The 18,622-nt window shown below is 50.8% G+C and overlaps 1 protein-coding gene across 2 annotated transcripts; it reads left to right on the top strand.

Annotated features, from left to right (window-relative positions):
- The first annotated feature begins 4,722 nt into the window (after positions 1–4,722).
- Positions 4,723–17,660, top strand: RASL12 (RAS like family 12). 2 transcript variants are annotated; one of them, XM_060618267.3, is made up of 5 exons: positions 4,723–5,378; positions 7,241–7,297; positions 13,304–13,377; positions 14,077–14,267; positions 16,913–17,660. In XM_060618267.3, exons 1-5 carry the CDS (start codon positions 5,276–5,278, stop codon positions 17,286–17,288), a joined length of 801 nt encoding a protein of 266 aa, XP_060474250.1. In that variant the 5' UTR covers positions 4,723–5,275; the 3' UTR covers positions 17,289–17,660. The 2 variants fall into 2 exon arrangements, with proteins under 2 accessions (XP_060474250.1, XP_060474251.1); XM_060618268.2 differs by lacking the exons at positions 4,723–5,378; positions 7,241–7,297; positions 13,304–13,377 and adding an exon at positions 13,550–13,655.
- Positions 17,661–18,622: the final 962 nt, after the last annotated feature.

Below are 18,622 nucleotides of genomic sequence, written 5' to 3' on the forward strand. Positions count from 1 at the left end.
GTATGTCAGGCACTTTGGTAAGCCATTCGACTCCTGTCATTCCTGCAGTAATCCTATGAATAGATAGTCTCATTTTTCCTCATTTAATAGATGTTATCCATGTATTGCTCACAGAAACACTATGAGTCTCTATTTCATGGATGAAGAGACCATGGCACCAAGAGTTTAGTCACATGCCCAAGGTCACATGGCAAGAGAGTGGCAGAGCTAGGACTGGCTTGCAAACAATCTGACCATAGAGAGTGTTCCCCTGACTACTGTGCTCTGCTGCCTTTCTGTGCTACAAATGCTGGGTATTCACCTCTTGACAGGAGGTCACAATTGGAAGAAACTTCAGGCTCCTATGGTTTAACCCCTTCATTTACAGTGGAGGACCAAAAAGGGAATTGGCCTGGGTCCTGTAGCTTGGAGCAGACAGCCCTAAGCCTCCTGCTGCTGACTGCAGGGCATTTTCCCCACTGCAAGAAACTTCCTTGAGTGACCAGCTAAGACTTTGGGTTCCAAAATGTCAGGTGGAAGAGAGCTTAGAGACTATTTTCTTCTGCCACCTTACTTTACAGGTGGGGAAACTGAGGCCCAGACCTGTGTAGGATGGTATCTGCCATTCAGGACATGTTCAACTCCAGGCTTTCTTTAGGAAGATGGAGTGGCTCACAGTGACAAAGCCACAGTTGAGAGGGGGCAGGGGAACTTCTCTCACCGCTAGGACACACACACATGCACAGATCCTCACGTATGAATCTGCAGGCCAATGCAAATGTGCCTCTTCTGCCAGGGAACTCCCACCCAGTTCACTCAATCAAAGCAGGGCAGGGATATGGGGACCACTTGTGTGAGCCTGGGAAGCCAAAGGCCTGGAGGAGGCAGCCAGAAATATCCAGGACGCTCTGCCCCAGGGACCAGACAGGAAGAGTAGGAGGAGATAGAGGGGGTGGGCAGGAGTCCTCACAAATACTATCCCAGGCCCTCTGCCAGCCTCCCTCCTTCCCTGAAGCCAGACATTGGCTGAAAGCCTGACAGTCGCCCTCCTGGAGGAAAGTGGACTCGGCGGTGCCCAGTCCTGATTCTGTCCTTGCTGGTGGCCTCAGGGGTGGGGAGAAGGTATCCAACTGTTCCCATTTCACAGATGAGGAGAGGAAGGCCTGTAGATGGCTTGGGCTTTTCCTTGTTATGAACGAAGATGTGGGACAGGGTTGAACCCTGTCCACTGACCCCAGGCTCCAGCCCAGTACTAGCCTTTTCTTAGAGGAGGGAAACAGCTGCCTCCTGCCAGGCCCAACCTAAGGGACAGGGGGACACAGTTCTCCCAAATGGCCTATTCCAGGCACCTGGTAACTGGCAGATAGAGACACTGGCTGGCCCTCTCCTGAGAGGAGTGGAAGGAGAGCAACTCTTCCTGGCTGAAGCTGGCTCCCAGTCCCAGTTTTTCACTAGTCCTGCTCTGGCTTCAGTGGGTTGGGGCACTGTGTACACACCCAGCTCTGGCTTCAGCAGCCAGGCAGTGGGGAGGGGGTCACCCAAGGGGGGGGTTCATGGCTCTAAGACTGGCCTGAGGATCAGCCATTTGGCCCTCCTCCCAAGGCCCCAGTGGGGTGTTGTCTGCAGCTGGTGAGAGTTTCCTCTACCAGACAGTGAGCATCCCTCTGGGACTCGGAGAGGACGAGGAACTATCCTGGCTGTAGGCAGCCCACAGAGTTCCCAGGCCCTGCCCGACCTCACACCAACCTCTCTCTCCACTTTGCACCCCCATACTGTGTGAGGTTCAGGGTGGGGGCAAGGAAAGGGGGAATCTGTCTGTGTCAGACTCTGAGCCTTTCTAGAGCACTCACCTAGCCTTGTTCATCTCTCTATCCACAATACCTGGCACCAGGTCTGTTAAGTGGACTCCTGGGCCCTAAACCAAGTGGGAGTCCCCAGTGTGATGGAAGAGACAACCCCATTCCCCAAAGTGCCTGCAGTCTCATAAAGGAGACATAGCCACAAGATGCCCTGAGCCTGATGGTGGACCCTTGACCTTGCCACCCATGGCAGTGTTTCTGCACACAGGGTAGCGAAGTGCTTGCCTGGGCCTGAGGAAGAGCAGTGGACTAGGAGGCAGGATTCTTGCCAGGTTCTAATGCCAGTACCACCACTGACTTGCAAAAGCTACCCAATCTCTCTGGGCCTTAGTTCTTCATCTGTGAAATGGAGCTTGGATCTGACTTCTAAGGTTCTGTTTAGCTTTGACATCTGAATTTATCACTGAACGACCACAGAAGTGTTTGTCATATTGTGCTTCCAGGGAATACAGTGACGTCACAAAGGGGTCCCAAAAGCTTAGTTTTATGTGGAATGGCTCCTGGGAGGTGGGTGGCAAGGGTAGGACCTGGCATCTGGAAATCTTCACAGGCCTTACCTGTCTAGACCTGTACATGTCCTACTCATTCTCTCCAGAGACATCTATCAAATACATGCTCCAGGTCCACTGCTGGGCAGGGTCATTTTGAGCACTTGAGGGCCCCTTATAGGAGCCTCAAAGATTGGGTGTAGGGGATAAGGAGGGTCGGGCTACTTTGCCCTGGCAGAATAACCTGTCTCTTGACTTTCAGTGTCCGAACTTCTGTTTGCTAAACAGTTGTGGCTTCTTGGTAGATGGGTGAGAAGTATGTGCTATTCATGTCAGGGGAGTGGAGAAAACTATCTTTTGCTTTTGTGGGCCATGGGCTAAGCTCTGGGTTGGGACACTTTCATGTTATCTCATCTAATCCTTAATATTATCCCTATTTTAAAGATGAGAAACTGAAGCCCAGGAGGGCAAAGTAGTTGATTCCATGGTCTGACAGTAAATGGCTCGTTCCAAAGGCCTTTCCGGTCCAGAAGTGCAACTGGCACTTCTGGGTGGACAAGCAGCCTACAGATGAGGAGACTGAGGATGGGGAAAGGGGCTGGTTGCAGTTGTGAGGCTGGCACTTTTATTCCCAAGCCTCATACCAGAGGCACACTGTGGGCACTTAGCAGTCACAGCTGAGGGCGGAGTAACCAGCTGGCAACTTGTTCAAATAGTCTCTGACCTAGATGAAAGTTAAGGGTCATCTCATCCCATCTTGCAAGTCATGATGGAGTCTCCTTACAACACCTCCTGGAAGTGGTCACCCCCTTGGTTGCCTTCAATATTGGGGGGCTCACTTCCTCTAAAGACAGCCCCTTCTAACTACAGCTCAGATGGTTAGCATTCACACACCAACCTGGAACCTGCCTCCTTACAGTGCCCATCTACTGGTTGGTCTGCATTTTAAAGGAAAGTAACTTGCCCAGCATCACAGGCAGGGACCTAACAGAGCCCAGGTTTACACCCAGTTGGATCTGCAGGGGTCCACAGCTTACCCTCCAGCAGTTCGCCAATGAGCTTGGTTCTCTTCCCATAGACCCCTCCAGAACCAGTCTGTCCTCTCAAGACTGGGGCCAGCCCAGGGAAGTGGCTGGAACTTGGCTCCCACTTTTTCTCCACCTACAACTCAAAGGAAAACCCTTGGGCATTAGCTCTGTGCGTGAATTTGGCCCGAGGGTGTAATCTAAACAAATTTTTCCCATCACCTTTCAGTCTTTTTTTTTTTTTTTTTAATGTTTTATTTATTTTTGAGACAGAGAGAGACAGAGCATGAACAGGGGAGGGGCAGAGAGAGAGGGAGACACAGAATCCGAAACAGGCTCCAGGCTCTGAGCGGTCAGCACAGAGCCTGACGCGGGGCTCGAACTCACAGACCGTGAGATCATGACCTGAGCCGAAGTCGGATGCTTAACCGACCGAGCCACCCAGGCGCCCCTCACCTTTCAGTCTTAACACAGCTGGTTTACCATTATCTCCTACAAATACAATTAGGCTGAGTCAGTATTCATGTCCTATTCTGGGAAAGAATTTTCCTTCCTGGTTGAGAAGTTATTACCATCAGGCTCTGACCCCAGACTGCCTTCTGATCTGGCTTTCCATTTCTTTTTCACATGGGTGGGTAGATTAACTGGGGGAAAGAGAGGGAATTGGGGATGTGGGGTTGGAGGGAGAAGGGCTGCAGTGAGAGGTCTCAGACTCCTATGCCCCTTCCCACTCTAGCCTGGAGTATATTTCAAAAGAGAGGCTCCACCTGGTTCTAGAAAGTACTCAGACCTAGAACGGAGGGCTGATGCTGTCACTCTCAGGCTTGAATCACATAATGGGATTTTGGATTTATTTTCCCCTTTCTTTAGTATATAGATGGGGACACCAATGCTCATAGCAGTGAGGTGACTTGCCCAAGGTCACCTAGTGAAAGAGCTGGCATTAGATTCCCTATGTAGGCCCTTTGCTCTGTCTCCATCATGATCAGATTTATCCTGGGTCTCAAAAGAAATGTCAGGTGACCCCTATCAGGCTCATCCATCAATCCTGGAATCATTATAGGCATGAGAGGGTGCCAGGTTTTAGGATAAGTAAAATGCTCCGTTTACACACTAGGCCACAAACACATGCAACTCATTAACTCCCATCAGGGAGAAAATAGTAATCCAGGATGGGTTAGGTTTCTTGAAGCTGGATACATATTGACCATGAAATGTTAGTAAAGAAGTTTCTTCCCCTTCTCAGGAGTCAGGATTCTGCCTGGAGTTTGCAGTGATGCCTGAGAGTCCCCACACCGAAGGGCAGGGTAATGTAGTTGGGGGAGTTGTGTGCCAAGGCTGAGCTGGCTGTGACTGTGACCTAGAGAAAAGGGCAAGGCTGGGAATTGAACCGGGCAGGCTTCCCGGAGGAGGAGGCGGGGCCAGCTGCGTAGAACAAAGGAAGGAGTGGATTTTTTTGCAGGTGGAAAGAGATTGCACGGAGGTTCAGACTAGGCTGAAAACATCCTTCCCCTCACTCCGCCTACCCCAGCCTCTCTCTCTCCGGTCCTGGGCCTTGCCTGCAGGGTCCGGGGGAGCTCCAAGTGGCGACAGCGCTGTCTTCCAGGCGGAGCCTTGCTGTGGGCTGTACGGCCGGCCAGAGCTCCCTCCCAGCGGGGGGCTCCCGCAGCCCTTACAAGGAGTTTGGCGGCTCTCCGGGCGGCCCCGCCCGCCAGCCTCCACGGCCCCTCCTCCCGCCCGGCTGGGCCGGGCCGCGGGAACGCAACCCTCTCCGCTCTCGACGCCGGGCCCGACGCGGACATCGACGGGCCCGAGCCCGCGAGTGTGAAAGGAGCCGGCGACTAGCTCCCTAGAGCCCCAACAGGCGGGCACGCGGCTCGGGGCCCTTCGGCAGAGGACTTGTGACCTTCTCAGCAGGGTCGCCATGTCCTCGGTGTTCGGGAAACCCCGCGTGGGCAGCGGGTCGCAGAGCGCGCCCCTCGAGGTCAACCTGGCCATTCTGGGACGCCGCGGGGCTGGCAAGTCCGGTGAGTTGGGTAGCGGGGCGGAAGATAAGGAGTTAGGGGAAGACCCGAGAGACGGGGAGCAGGTGTGGACGCTGTGGACTTGTCTCCCACTGGCTTTGGGGCTTCCTGCGCCCAGGTGGGTTGAGTGAGACACCGCGATTTTCTTCTTTGCCTCAGTTTTTCTGTTGCTTGTTTCTCTACTATGTTCTCAGCTCCTCCATCTCTCATCTGTCTTCTGTTCCTTGCCTGTCTTTCCCTTTGTGTCTCGGACACCAGTTGTCTTTCCTCTCTGCCTGTATCTGTGTCTCACGGTCCTCTGCTGATCTCTCCCTTGCTGTTCACTGCTTTCCATCTCCTCTCCCTGGGGCGAGCAGTCGGCCCTGGTGACTAGCACTGCAAGGACATGATCTCTAGCTCAGGCCCCTAGGAGCTTAGTTACAGCTTTGCTATTCTTCAATTTAGTCTGGGGATGAAGGGAGGTGGTAGAGGTCACTGGCTATTGGGATTTTCCAGGGAGGGGCCACCCCAATTCAATGGATTCTGGAACAAAGTGTGCATTCTTATCAAACGTAATTTTCAAGGTAGACCCCTCTCTTGACTTTCTGGAAACCCCTTAGACTACCATCCCAGGTGTCTGGGCCTTGTTCTTGATGAACCTAGATTTTGGGTTGCCACTGAGATCATTTCTGCCAACACCGAACTCTGGCTTAACCACTCCTGGCAGCTCTCACCCAAGTGAAGCCCAGGTGGATGGGTGTCCCCATAGGCAGAGACCCAGAAAAAGGTTTCGTTCCTCCGTCCTGCCACTTCACAGTCCCAGGCAGCTAAAGGTGGGAGGGCTGTTTTCCAGTTACAGCCATTAGTGACTGGCCAACAAGGGCTCAATTAGCTATGAGTTTCTTTCCCCAGAGTGTTCTTTGAGACTCGCTGGGATCCTACTCTCCACTTTTGAAACCAGCCCCCTGACTCAGAGAGGGGACTCTGAATCATGTTTTCCTACAGAAAAGATTTGCCCTTTTCCCTTTCAAAATCAAATTGTAGTTCTGTCTTTGGTATAGTTTAGCCAGTGACTACATGAATGAAGGAATTTAAATTTTAAAGTATGTGTATTCCCTGGGTATTAGTTTGCAGAATGACACTGTAAGGAATCTTGGGAAAGAATTTTAAGGATTTTCTTTAAAATCTCACATTTCTTTTTAAGAGTCTGGCACAATAGTTGGCTGGCCCTGGGGCTTTATGTCACTAAATTCTGAACAAAATCAAAGTTCTATTAATGAAGTACACTTGGGGAGAACTTCATTTTAGGTTTTCCATTCTTTGGGGCATCCATGATGAGTGTGGAGGCCCTAGTTGGAGCTAAGACTTGAGATATAGAGGACCAAGGGCTAGAATGTGTTTACTTGAGACATGGGTGTTCATACTCACCCTGGGGATCACAGACTGATCAACTGAGTTCTTAGTCTTTGGTGTATAGCCAAAACTGGAATAAAAGTCCCATATTTCAGAATTTTCATGACTTGACCAGGGTGGGGGACGTCTAGGTAACTGGTTGAGTGGGTCCTGGACCCCTCAGTTTGAGTCTTTAAAAACACCTGTTAGGCTTGCCTCTCATGGTTTTTCTTGCCATAAAAAAAAAAAAAAAAAAAAAAAAAGGCCAGGATGCAACTAGGGGGACATGGTTCCTTATATTTCTGGTTTCTTCTGAGCTTTTTGAACCAACTCCCCAGCTCCTAGACCCATTCCCCCAAAGAGCTGAGCTTAGTGTCAGCCAGGAGTCACAGAGGCTAGATAAGTCCTCCCTAAAATGAGAGGGGCAACCTCTGGGAACCAGCAGCCAAAGACAGCAGGGGATGACTGAGCCAGCTTCTTTCTGTTTCCTGCAGCTCTGACGGTGAAGTTTCTGACCAGGAGGTTTATCAGCGAATATGACCCCAATTTGGGTAAGGAACCACTCCTCCCCATCCTCCTACTGTGTCCCACTTGGATCCCCTCTACCCCTGCCCCCATGCACCCACCTACACTGTGGTGGGCCCAGACCTGACCAGGATTGAACATCTGGGGGCAGAGGGGAGGAACCACCCAGGATGACTCAGCCCGTGGGACAAAATGTTTTACATGCCAGAAATACATCCTTCCACAGCCCACCCCAGACAATTTGGGGGTTGGCTTAATTAGGAAAACTGAGATAGGCTGATTTGTCCTAAATTATGAGGTATGTTGAGACTTACAAAAAAAAAAAATCAAACATAACAGAACGTCTGCAACCATTAAGTGTTGGTCTTCAAGATGGCCACTCAGTATACTTTTCCAGAAAAGCTGGACAAAGCATTTGAGAAACTATCTAGTGCTACTGGTTGCTGACCCATTTTTGAACCACACAAGAAAACTCATCTTGTTTTATAGCCATATCATGGTATATTGGAAAAAAGGATGCTCTGGTATCAGTCAGAGCTAAGTTTGAACCCTAGCTCTGCCATTTACTGGCTGTACAGCCTTGAAGCAGTCACCTAATCTCTCTGAGCTTCTGTTTCCTCATCTGAAAAGTGGGCATAAAGATGCCTATCTCAGAAAATAACTGTGAGGATTAAAGAAATGACACATGTTAGCCTAGTATTTGACTCACAGTAGGCACAATGCATATTCGTTTTTCCTGCCCTTTTCCTTAACGTTTACATTTATAACATTTGTTTTTTGTAAACTGTTCACTGAAAAAAATGGTGTGTCTGGATACTCTTAGCCTTTTGAAAATGGGGGGTTGCAGTCTTGGATTCTTTTTCACTCATTCCACTGATAAGAATGAAATGAAGCATTTGTGGGACCCTGAGGGCTCTCCAGGGAATCCCAGGGATATTGGGCACAGACTGGAAACCGCAGTACAGCAGGGTGTGCAGCAGTGCTCTGAGGGAATGTGCTGTAACACCTGAAGGAAAGAGCCCCTTAGCCCCTTGGTGCCCTCAGTTCACACTGGAATATTGAATCCCAGTGTCAGAGCAGGAAGGGACCTCAGGGCTATTTAGTCTATTGGGTTCTAGAATTTTTTCCCTAAGTAGCAGAATCCCTTCTTCCAAGGTGATCTTAAATAGAACCCCAAGATGTCAAAGAGAAAGCAGAGGGGGTCCCATGGTTAAGTCAAGAGTACAGGGCAGGCGACTCACTGATAGTCCCTAAGGGATTTGTTTTCTCAAAGCTTGGTTTGACTACCTGCGCTATGACACAGCCCCTCAGTGGAACGGTGGAAGAATTAGGCCCAGGGAGCTGAGGCTTCTGGGCCAAGGTCACACAGCAGGTCTGAGGGGTCTTTCTCTTTTAATGTTTATTTATTTTGGGAGAGAGAGCAAGCAGGGGAGGAGCAGAGAGAGAAGGAGAGAGAATCCCAAGCAGGTTCCATGCTGTCAGCGCAAAGCTGGACGCAGAGCTTGAACTCACAAACCGTGAGATCGTGACCTGAGCTGAAATCAAGAGTTGGAAGCTTAGCCAACTGAGCCACCCAGGCGCCTCCTGAGGGGAGCCTTCTTGATTAGCAGAGGTCAATGCCCATGGGGGTGGGAAACAGGATGTAATTGTGTGCTGGTCAGGGGAGTGTTGAGAGAGGCCAGAACATGGAATCAGAAGCAGTGGGGGAATTGAAGACAGGGAGGAGGTGGGAAGGAAAGCCATACAAGCAGGGGGTATTTGGGAAGGGAAAATGAGGATTTCCAAGGGCGGTTCCTCAAAACACAGATCCTGCCTAGCTCAGATATTACATGGAGAATACTTAGGCTAAAAAACATTAGCTGTTTATCTGAAATTCAAGTTTAATTGGTCATCCTATATTTTATCTGGCATCCAGCCTCCAGTTTCTTCGTCCCTGCCCCCAATTCATACCTTTCCTGCCGGGTCTCGCCAGAGCCTACTACAGTGGTGGTTTGGGCTTCCTGATTGAGTAATTTTGGAGTTCTGACCTGATAGTGGAATGTGTGGTCACACTGTCTGGGGGCGGGGGGGGGGGCAGGGCAGCCCTCCACAGTGGTCAGTCACCCCAGGCTTAGGTCTCTCTCCCCGGCCTGAGAGCCTGTCAGCTGGAGAGATGACCAGATGCTCCCCTTCAGCCATTCTGGGAGACCAGTCCCACTCCTCCTTGGGATTCCGCCCCAGCATCTAAACATTCCAGCCACTATCCCATGACTGCCTGCAGCAACAGTGGAATCTAGGACCAGAGCCTTTCTTTCTGTGGAGAAAGACCAAGGAGACCAAGGAGAGAGTTAGCCATCAGGACATGTAAAACAACTCTTGCTCCTTTTCAGAGGTCTTCCTTGAACCCAAAGTGAGCTTCTCAAGCATGGAAACCTGTGTTACTCATTTCTGTTTCTAGCATGGAGTGCAGTACTGGGCATGACATATATACTCTTAAACATGAGATTGAATTTTGGTTTTAGGTTTAGCCTTTAAAGAAGAACTATGACTATTATCCCCATTTTACAGGTAAAGAAACTGAGGCAGAGAGGGCTCAGTGATTTCCCTATGGAGAACCTCAGGTACAAAGGAAGATGAGTATCACTCCAGTGCCTCTTCACTTAGGATGGCCTTATGTTCTAGAGGGCCTGGAACCAGAGGTCTGCATGGCACTAGGCTCTGGTTTCCCCATCTGGAAGATGGGACCAATAGCTTGTACTCTGTCTGCATAAGGGTTGTGGCTGGGAATGGTACACCTGGGTGGCTCAGTCGGTTAAGCATCTGACTTGGCTCGGGTCATGATCTCATGGTTTGTGGGTTTGAGCTTCGCGTTGGGTTCTGTGCTGGCAGTGCAGAACCTGAAGCCTGTTTCAGATTCTGTGTCTCCCTCTCTCTCTTGGCCCTCCCTCCCTCCCTTGCTCATGCCCAGTCTGTGTCTCTCTCTCTCTCAAAACTGAATAAACATTAAAAAAAAATTTTTAAATGTTGTGGCTAGGATTGCTGGTAGGAGCTGAGAGAATCAGTGCCTGTGGAAAGGCTGTGCCTGTGCTGAGCACTCCAGGAAGCGGAGGGGTCCCCAGGAGGGAGTCCTCTCAAGGAGGAGCTGGGGAGCACCTTGCCTGGCTTTCTCAGGGCAGAATGACAGCTTCTCACCTCTCTTGTCCTCATCCTGCTCCAGCAAAGATGCAGGCACCATTTCTGAAGCATCATCCTACATGCACTCTGACCAGAGCTCCCTTTGGCACCTTTATTATTATTATTTTTTAAATGTTTTTATTTATTTTTGAAGGAGAGAGAACAGAGCACGAGCCGGGGAGGAGCAGAGAGAGAGGGAGACATAGAATCTGAAGCAGGCTCCAGGCTCTGAGCTGCCAGCACAGAGCCCGACGCGGGGCTCGAACTCACGAGCCGTGAGAGATCATGACCTGAGCCAAAGTCGGACGCTCAACCGACTAATCCACCCAGGCGCCCCTCCTTTGGCACCTTTAAAAAGACTATTACTGGGGCGCCTGGGTGGCTCAGTCGGTTAAGCGGCCGACTTCGGCTCAGGGCATGATCTCGCGGTCCGTGAGTTCGAGCCCCGCGTCGGGCTCTGTGCTGACAGCTCAGAGCCCGGAGCCTGTTTCAGATTCTGTGTCTCCCTCTCTCTCTGACCCTCCCCCGTTCATGCTCTGTCTCAAAAATAAACGTTAAAAAAATTAAAAAACAAAAATAAAAAAAATAAAAAGACTATTACTGTAAATGAGGGGAAAATAGTTTGGGAAAAGAAGCTTCTCTCAGCATGAAAGTCCCCAGAATGTTATTTAGAACTAGGAATTATGAAACCCATGTGGTTAAGGACCCCAGAATGCTCTGGAGAGCAGGACTTGGTGATGGGAAGACAGGACAATACTGTGACTTGGAAAGGACCCCCTATCTCACCCTGCCATGGGGGAGGAAGCCAGATAAGATGACATCTGAGGCTTCTCCAAGCTCACCCCTACATGTTCCTCCTCCTCAGCTGGCCTGGGAGCTTCTGCTCTTCCCCTGTGCTCTGCCCAGAGTTGGACGATCAGCTGGTCCCCTGAGCAGAGGGTGATGGGCAGCGCCATGGGGAGGCAGCCCAGTCTAGAAGGCCTGAGTTCACATTCCTTCTACTGATGGAGTGCTGTGTGGCAGTGGGCAAGGTCCCTCCTCCTCTGGGTTTCATCTCTCTCTAGTGGTGCTAACAGTAACTTTGAAAGGCTGTTATGCTGTGAGGAACCACAGGAGACCAACACTAAGCTAAGATTTTCCCCTAGACTGGGCAGGACTCAGTGACTGTTTGGGGAGGGAGGGTGTGGCACAACTAAAAGGGGTGCATCAGACAACTTTGGCAGGAAAATAAAGAAAAATCTGAACAAGATGTAGGCATCTAGGGGCAGCTCTTCTTGCACTAAATATAGTCAAACATTTGGGGCATATTTTCCATTAGATTTTTTTTTTTTTTTTTTTTTTTTGTCTTTGAATAAGAGTAGCTATTTATCCAAGTCCCCAAACAGGCTGGGGATGGGAGCTGTCTGTGATTCCTGCTGGCTGCTAGTGGACCTGGCATGTGTCCAGGCCTGGCTTGACTGCCAGTGGCCCTCAGAGAAAAGTGGTGGTGAATTCAGCCAGGGTTGGGGAGGTGGAGGAAAGCAGAGAGGGCCCCAGTTCTGCCCAGGGGGTCTTCTTGGGGTCACTTGGGGCACCCAGGGAAACATGATGGCCAAGTGGGCTCACACACATGGGCCAGTGGCACAGGGGAAGGTTGGAGATAGAAAGAATGTCAATATGACAATGAGGTCCTCTTTGTATGCCAGGCCATCTGCTGCTTTCTCAGGTTTGAGGGTGTGAGATGCAAAGAAAGAAAAGGAAGGAAGGAAGGAAGGAAGGAAAGTTAAAATTCATGAAATCCAAATAAAGTCAGTAGTTTAGTTCATAGTATGGTACCAATATCAATTTCCTGGTTTTGATCATTTTACTACGGTTATGTAAGGTGTTAACCTTGTGGGGAGCAGAGGGAAGGGCACACAGGAACTCTCTGTACTATTTTGCAATTTCCACACAAGTCTAAAATTATTTCAAAAGAAAAAGAAAAAAAAATATCAGCTAGGAATGTGAACCTGCCCTGTCAGCTTTGGAGCACCACAGTCCCCTGTCCTTTACCAGACATGTATGATGGGCCAGGCCCCATGCCTGGGGGCCCATCTAGTCCTCACACAGCCCTATGAAATGCAGGAACAAGCATTTAGCACAATGCCTGGCACAGAGTAAAATCTGAAAAATGTTTAGCCAATGTTATCATGTTATCCCCATTTTAAAGTGAGGAAACAGAGCCTCAAAGAACTGCTTCAAAGACTTGGCCAAGTCACATAGCTAAAAGGTAGCTGAAGTTGGGTTTGATTCCACATTTCCAACCTAAAACGTTTGACTATGCTAGACTCCTCTGCTGTTATTTTGATGAGGAATATTTGTAAAACCTTCTTGGGACTTCTGGACACACACACACACACACACACACACACACACACACACACGTTGTGTGCTTTTCCTTTCCCATCTCTTGTACCACTGAGTGCAGGAGGATTGTCCTTGGGGCCTTCCTGGGGGCCAGGTATTGTGGTCAGAGGGAAGAGAGTGCAGAAGCTTGGGGTTTGGAGGGGATAGGCTGGCAGTGTAGCTCCAGAGGTCTCTGCTGCTAAACAAGACCATGGGCCACACACTTGATCCTGTAGGCTTGGTGGCCAGACCCAGAACACAATCCCAACTCCTATGGCATGTTCTGTGAGTGACCTCTTATGCTCTGACCCCTGACAGGTAGAGCAGCCTCTCCTCGGTGGGAGGTTCTGTCTGTGTTCTCCATTTGGGTGCCAGCCAAGGCCTCCCCAGTTGTCCCAGCTCAGCCGGCTCCGGAATAGATCCCCCAGGGTCTAGCACAGGGAGGTGGGGACTCAGACCCAATCACCCACTGAGCAGCCTGCACTGCCTCTGACCTGGCTGACCATCTGTTGCAGAGGACACCTACAGCTCCGAAGAGACAGTGGACCACCAGCCTGTCCACCTGAGGGTTATGGATACTGCAGACCTGGTAACAGTACCCCCATTACCCCTGGAGAGCTGAGAGCCCATGCAGCCTCCTGGGAAGTCCTGGTCCCAGAGTGGATGCCTCAGATGGGAATGTGTAAACTTTTTAAGCTCTAGTTTGCTGTGTGACCCTGAATGAGGTGCTGACCTCTCCATTCCGGAATCTCTTCGTTTGCCAAGTGAGAAGGAATGGGATGGGGCCTGGGGAGACCTGATGGTTGCTGGCATCAACTCAGAGATCCTCTCTTCTGGGACTTGATGCTCACGTACCCATGGAGACAGGTGCTTACAAGTGTTTACACAGAGACCCTCTTCGGCCCAGGTCCCCTCAGTGCACACATTCTCCCTATGTTCTCACCATCCCCTGCCAGGACTGGATACCAGTTATTCTCAAAAGCCAGGGGACACCATCAACCTGACGCAAAACCAGCAGTGCCCAGGGATAGCCAGGTCTCTGTAGCAGCCATGCCAGAGTCTTGGCTCTGTGCCTCAGAGGCCAAGGTCTCCAAGTCTCTGACTGGGTGGTGGGAGTGAGGCTTACAAGACAATGTCTCCTTTCACACCAAGCCAAATCCACACTCAAGTGCCCCTTTAAAAAGGACTCTGTTGGGAACAATATACAAAGACCCAGAGAGTGGGGAGGTGGGTGGGCAGCTCAGGTGAAGGCCTTTGCCCCCACCGAGGCTTCCCTCCTTCACCCCAGGATACCCCCAGGAACTGTGAGCGCTACCTGAACTGGGCCCACGCCTTCCTGGTGGTATACAGCATGGACAGCCGCCAGAGTTTCGAGGACAGCAGCAGCTACCTGGAGCTGCTTGCTTTGCACGCCAAGGAGACACAGCGCAGCTCCCCTGCCCTCTTGCTGGGCAACAAGCTGGACATGGCCCAGTACAGGTGAGCACAGTTTGTCCTCCTCTCTGGAGTTCACTTTCCTCATTTGTAAAGGCTGGGTGTCATCATTGGGGATTGTTTAGCTAAATTTGAATACTTCCCTCAAATTTAGGTTAAAGGGTAAGTGGTCTTCCAGACAGGCAAGGGCAGGAAGGGAGGAGCTTCTGGCCCACACAGGGGTTGGACCCTGAAAGTTAGAAGAGATGCTACCCCTTCCATCCTCATGGGGCTTTGTGGTCTTTCTCGGCCTCACCCTTCTTGCCTGTCTCTAGGACATTCCATCTCACTCTCCATAGCTTGTTGATTATTCAGTGCCCAATTCCAGGTCTGAGAAGAAAGGCTGTGATTGGCTTCTGTAATCAGGTGTCTGCTCTGGTCCAGCCAGCTCTAGCCTCACCCAAGCATGGCCCCAGGCTCACTCCACAGTTGGCTGTGCTGAGGGCAGGTTCTCTTAGACTGAGTTGGACTTGAATCAGAGGTCACAGACTGGGCCAGAGGGCAGATTACCAGCAAATACAGCATCGTTTTGCTTGGCGAGCACAGAGTTTTAAAAGACCTAGAATTGGAATGCTTTGAGGAGGGGCATGCTCTCTCCAGCTGACCACAGGCCTTACCACTCCCCATGGCTTACCTCCACCCTCCCTATACATTTGAGCTGCTTGCCTGGCCCCTGAAAGCATGATGCTTACACTTGATGAGTGACCCCACTGGCCTTCTTCAACACTGACATTTGTCCTATGTGGCCAGCCCACCTTTGAAGTATGGCACCTTCCACCCAGTTTCCACCTGTCCCTCCCTGTGTGTGGCTCGTACCCTGCTTCCCCAAGCCTCAAAGGCCCATTCTGGTATTAGCAGGGAGGGGACTTAGGTGCAGAACAAATCAGATGGGCAGCGGGACAGGGGGTACAGTCTCATGAAGAGGGGCCATGGTAGGAGCCTTTACTGGCCATTCAGCCCTCAGACCAAGACAAATTTCATCTCAGGAAATGAAGGAAGTTGTGTGATCTTAAAACCAAAAGGTGATCTTTGAGGAATTATAGAGCTCACAGTGCCTGCCAGAGGGGTCAGAAGACTGAAATGTGGTAAATTGTCTTCAGTATGAGGAAAAAATTTAGACAACTGTTTTGATCCTGATCTTTGCCAAAGGGATTGCCTAAAAATGGTTTGGTAGCAAATAACAAAGATTATGGGACTCAAATGAAGCAGTTTCAATTCCCTAAGAAAAGTCATGACAGTTATCTTCATTTCCTTCTTTGATCAAGTCCTGAGGTTAGTGGATCAAGATTTGATGAGCAGTAAAACTTCTAGCTGAGCATTGGTGTGTCTCCCATAATTGTCTTGCAGCTAGAAGGTAAAACATGGGTTAGAGCAGTGGTTCCTGAACCACTGATAAAATTGTCACCAGGCTGCAACGAAATAAGAGGATAATATTACATACCTGTGTCACCCATTCACAAACATATATACATGTACGGGGTGCTGCATATTCTAAAAATTCACGTTTCAAGCCTCCAGAGTGACAAATCTGTGGATTCAAGCCCATCATAAAAGCAAATAATACCAAGTATTCCTTCACAAAGGTTTCTTAGGAAGCAGTGAGCTTCCAGACAGGACATCAGCCATGGGTGGGGAGTCTAGATGCTCTGGCCCTGGCCCTTTTTGTCCCAGTTACTCTCTGTCTGATACTCCTCTGGGCAACTAGCCCTCTCCCAATCCCCCTCCCCCTGCCAATTTAACTTTGGCTCGGGAACCTCTTCCCACCAATACCCACCTGTCTCATGGGCTCTGCCACTGTCCTTGGGAATGGCGGATGGGGTGATCAGCAGTGCAGGGTGATCACCAAGATCCAGCCAATGGAACCTTGACCTCAAGACCTCAGGTACCCCCTACCCCTTCCTTCTTCTGGATATCTGACCTACCCAAGAGCCAATTGTTTTCCTCTCACCTTTAGTCCCATGGCTTTCAGGTCCAAAACTTCCAGGACCTCCCCAGTTAAGTATTCGATCCCACCGTCACAAAAGAGGAGTATAAGACGAAGCTGACAATGGGTGCTGTTCCCTCTATCCTTTTCTCCCTCCTTGCAATGAAATGCCACCCTTGCTCTCTCTTGCCCCCTCCCCTGGACAGGCAGGCAAAACTCCCCATGGGCCCTGAGAGCTCTGCTGACCACAGGCATCCTGAGTCACCTCACCCACCCTGCCTCTGTGGGTCACACCCTTCAGTCCAAACCACTGCCTTTCTCTAGAGTCAATCCCACAGACCTGGGCTGAGGGTGGCTCATTTCCTGACCAAGGACCCATGCTGGCATAGACGCAGGGCTGGGAATGACCGTCTTCCTCAGTGCACAAACAGGGTCTAACCAGTAAGCTTCTCCCTTGCCTACAGCTTTGTTCCTAAATTCTGGCTTTGGTGAGGTCAGCCATCATTCATTGAGCACTGACTCTGTGCCAGGTACTACACTAGGCACACAATACAAGTGGTCTTTCTTAATTCTTTTAACAACCCTGAGAGGTAGAGGTCACTATCCTGTTGTACTGATGAGATGACTCCAGCTCACCAAGCTGGTGAGTGGGGAGCCGAGTGCAGGCCTAGGCCTGCCCCACTTGGATGCATGCTCCTGACCCTGCCTCGCCCTGCTTCCCCACCAGGCAGGTCACCAAGGCAGAGGGTGCAGCCTTGGCTGGCAAGTTTGGGTGCCTGTTTTTCGAGGTCTCTGCCTGCCTAGACTTTGAGCATGTGCAGCATGTCTTCCACGAGGCCGTGCGGGAGGCACGGCGGGAACTGGAGAAGAATTCCCTGCCCCGGCCCCTGTTCATCTCCGAGGAGAGGGCCCTGCCACACCAGGCTCCGCTCACTGCCCGGCATGGGCTGGCCAGCTGTACCTTCAACACACTTTCCACCGTCAGTCTGAAGGAGATACCTGCCGTGGCCCAGGCCAAGCTGGTCACTGTGAAGGCATCCCGGGCCCAGAGCAAGCGCAAGGCACCCACCCTGACCCTGTTGAAGGGCTTCAAGATCTTCTGAGGGCACCCCTAAGGATCCCAGACTTAGGGGCTGTGCAGGGCTGCAGGATAGGGGCTGACTTCTCACCACTGGCTTTCCCTCTGATGGAACAATAGCCCTCGCCCTCTGGCGGACAGTTGATCCCTCTTCCAGCACCAAGTAATTTCCCTGACACCCAGTTTACTGTGTGAGCTGGAGGGACAGGCAGAATGCTGCTCTTAGTCCCTCCAGGCCTTGGTTTCCATGGTAACCACTGCCGTTCCCCCACCCTGAAGGGAAGTAGCCACAAGACAACACGGAGACCTGGGTCTGGCTGAGGTGGAAGGAAATTGCAGTGTCCATCATGGTGCCATCACCCCTTCCTGCTCCAGCAACAGCCAGGCCAGATGTGGCCCCTAGTGGACAGCTCTGGATGGATGGTCAGCACCAGTAGGCCCTGCGTACAAGGAGGCCGGAGAACATTCTACAGGAGCAAACTTGAAGTCCTGGCACCACCTAGTGGACGGAAAGGGCAGAGCGGCTACAGGTTTTGGGTGGCCTGAGCCTGGCCCTCCTGTTGTCTTCTGATTTCACAGAAGTCCCAAGCACCAAACCCCACAGTTTATCCAAGTAAAATCTAGTTTAAATAATCCTATGGGACAGCCTGTGAGAAGCAAAATTCTCAGGAAGGGCTGTTTCTGGTACTTTGCCTCTCAATGAGGATAGAAGGTTGGGGGCTCTAGGTTGCCTAGGGTAGTGAGCATCCAGTGTTTTAGTCACTAGGAAGCAGACCCCCCTTGTTTTCCCATCTTAAATTAAGGACTCTCTCCACAGACCCTCAGGACCAGCTTCCTGAAGCTTAATGATCGAAGCTGCAGTAAAAAGTCATTCTCTCTAGTGACCATCACACAGGATCCAGAGAGCCTGTAACTGGCAGTATCAGACATCCGGTGGGCACCGTTAGCCTGTCCCAGGCTTGTAGGCAGAAACACAGTAGAGCAGTTTGTAGTCTGGTCCAGCAAGACCCAGTACCTTTGGCAATGGGTCTGAATGTTCAAAGTCCACTTTTGAAAGATAGAACCTAAAGCATTTTTGGCCACCATAGCTTATACCATAACACTGTGGCTCAGATGTGGGATCAGGACAGCTCTCTTGGGATTCCATTGTTAGCACAGGGAGCTCTATAGTTTTCTAACTCTGTTTACCTCAGGGCCCCTGGCCCAAAGGAAATCTCTCGTAGACCCTCAGCAGATAAGCAGATAAAGGAAATGGTTCTGGTAGGAGGAAGGGGTGGCAAGGGGATTCTGAGCCCAGAATCCTGCTCTTGGCAATTCCAGGAGCTTGGATTAAGAACAACGGCTCTAGAGGTACCTGGG

This window comes from Panthera onca, chromosome B3 (genome assembly GCF_046562875.1).
Source record: "Panthera onca isolate mPanOnc1 chromosome B3, mPanOnc1 haplotype 2, whole genome shotgun sequence".
In the NCBI taxonomy this organism is placed as follows: domain Eukaryota; kingdom Metazoa; phylum Chordata; class Mammalia; order Carnivora; family Felidae; genus Panthera; species Panthera onca.

Coding starts and splice junctions, on each gene's coding strand:
- RASL12 (XM_060618267.3), top strand. CDS start 5,276: ATGTCCTCGGTGTTCGGGAAACCCCGCGTGGGCAGCGGGTCGCAGAGC. Junction 7,298..13,303: donor CGAATATGACCCCAATTTGG/GTAAGGAACCAC, acceptor CATCTGTTGCAG/AGGACACCTACAGCTCCGAA. Junction 13,378..14,076: donor TTATGGATACTGCAGACCTG/GTAACAGTACCC, acceptor CCTTCACCCCAG/GATACCCCCAGGAACTGTGA.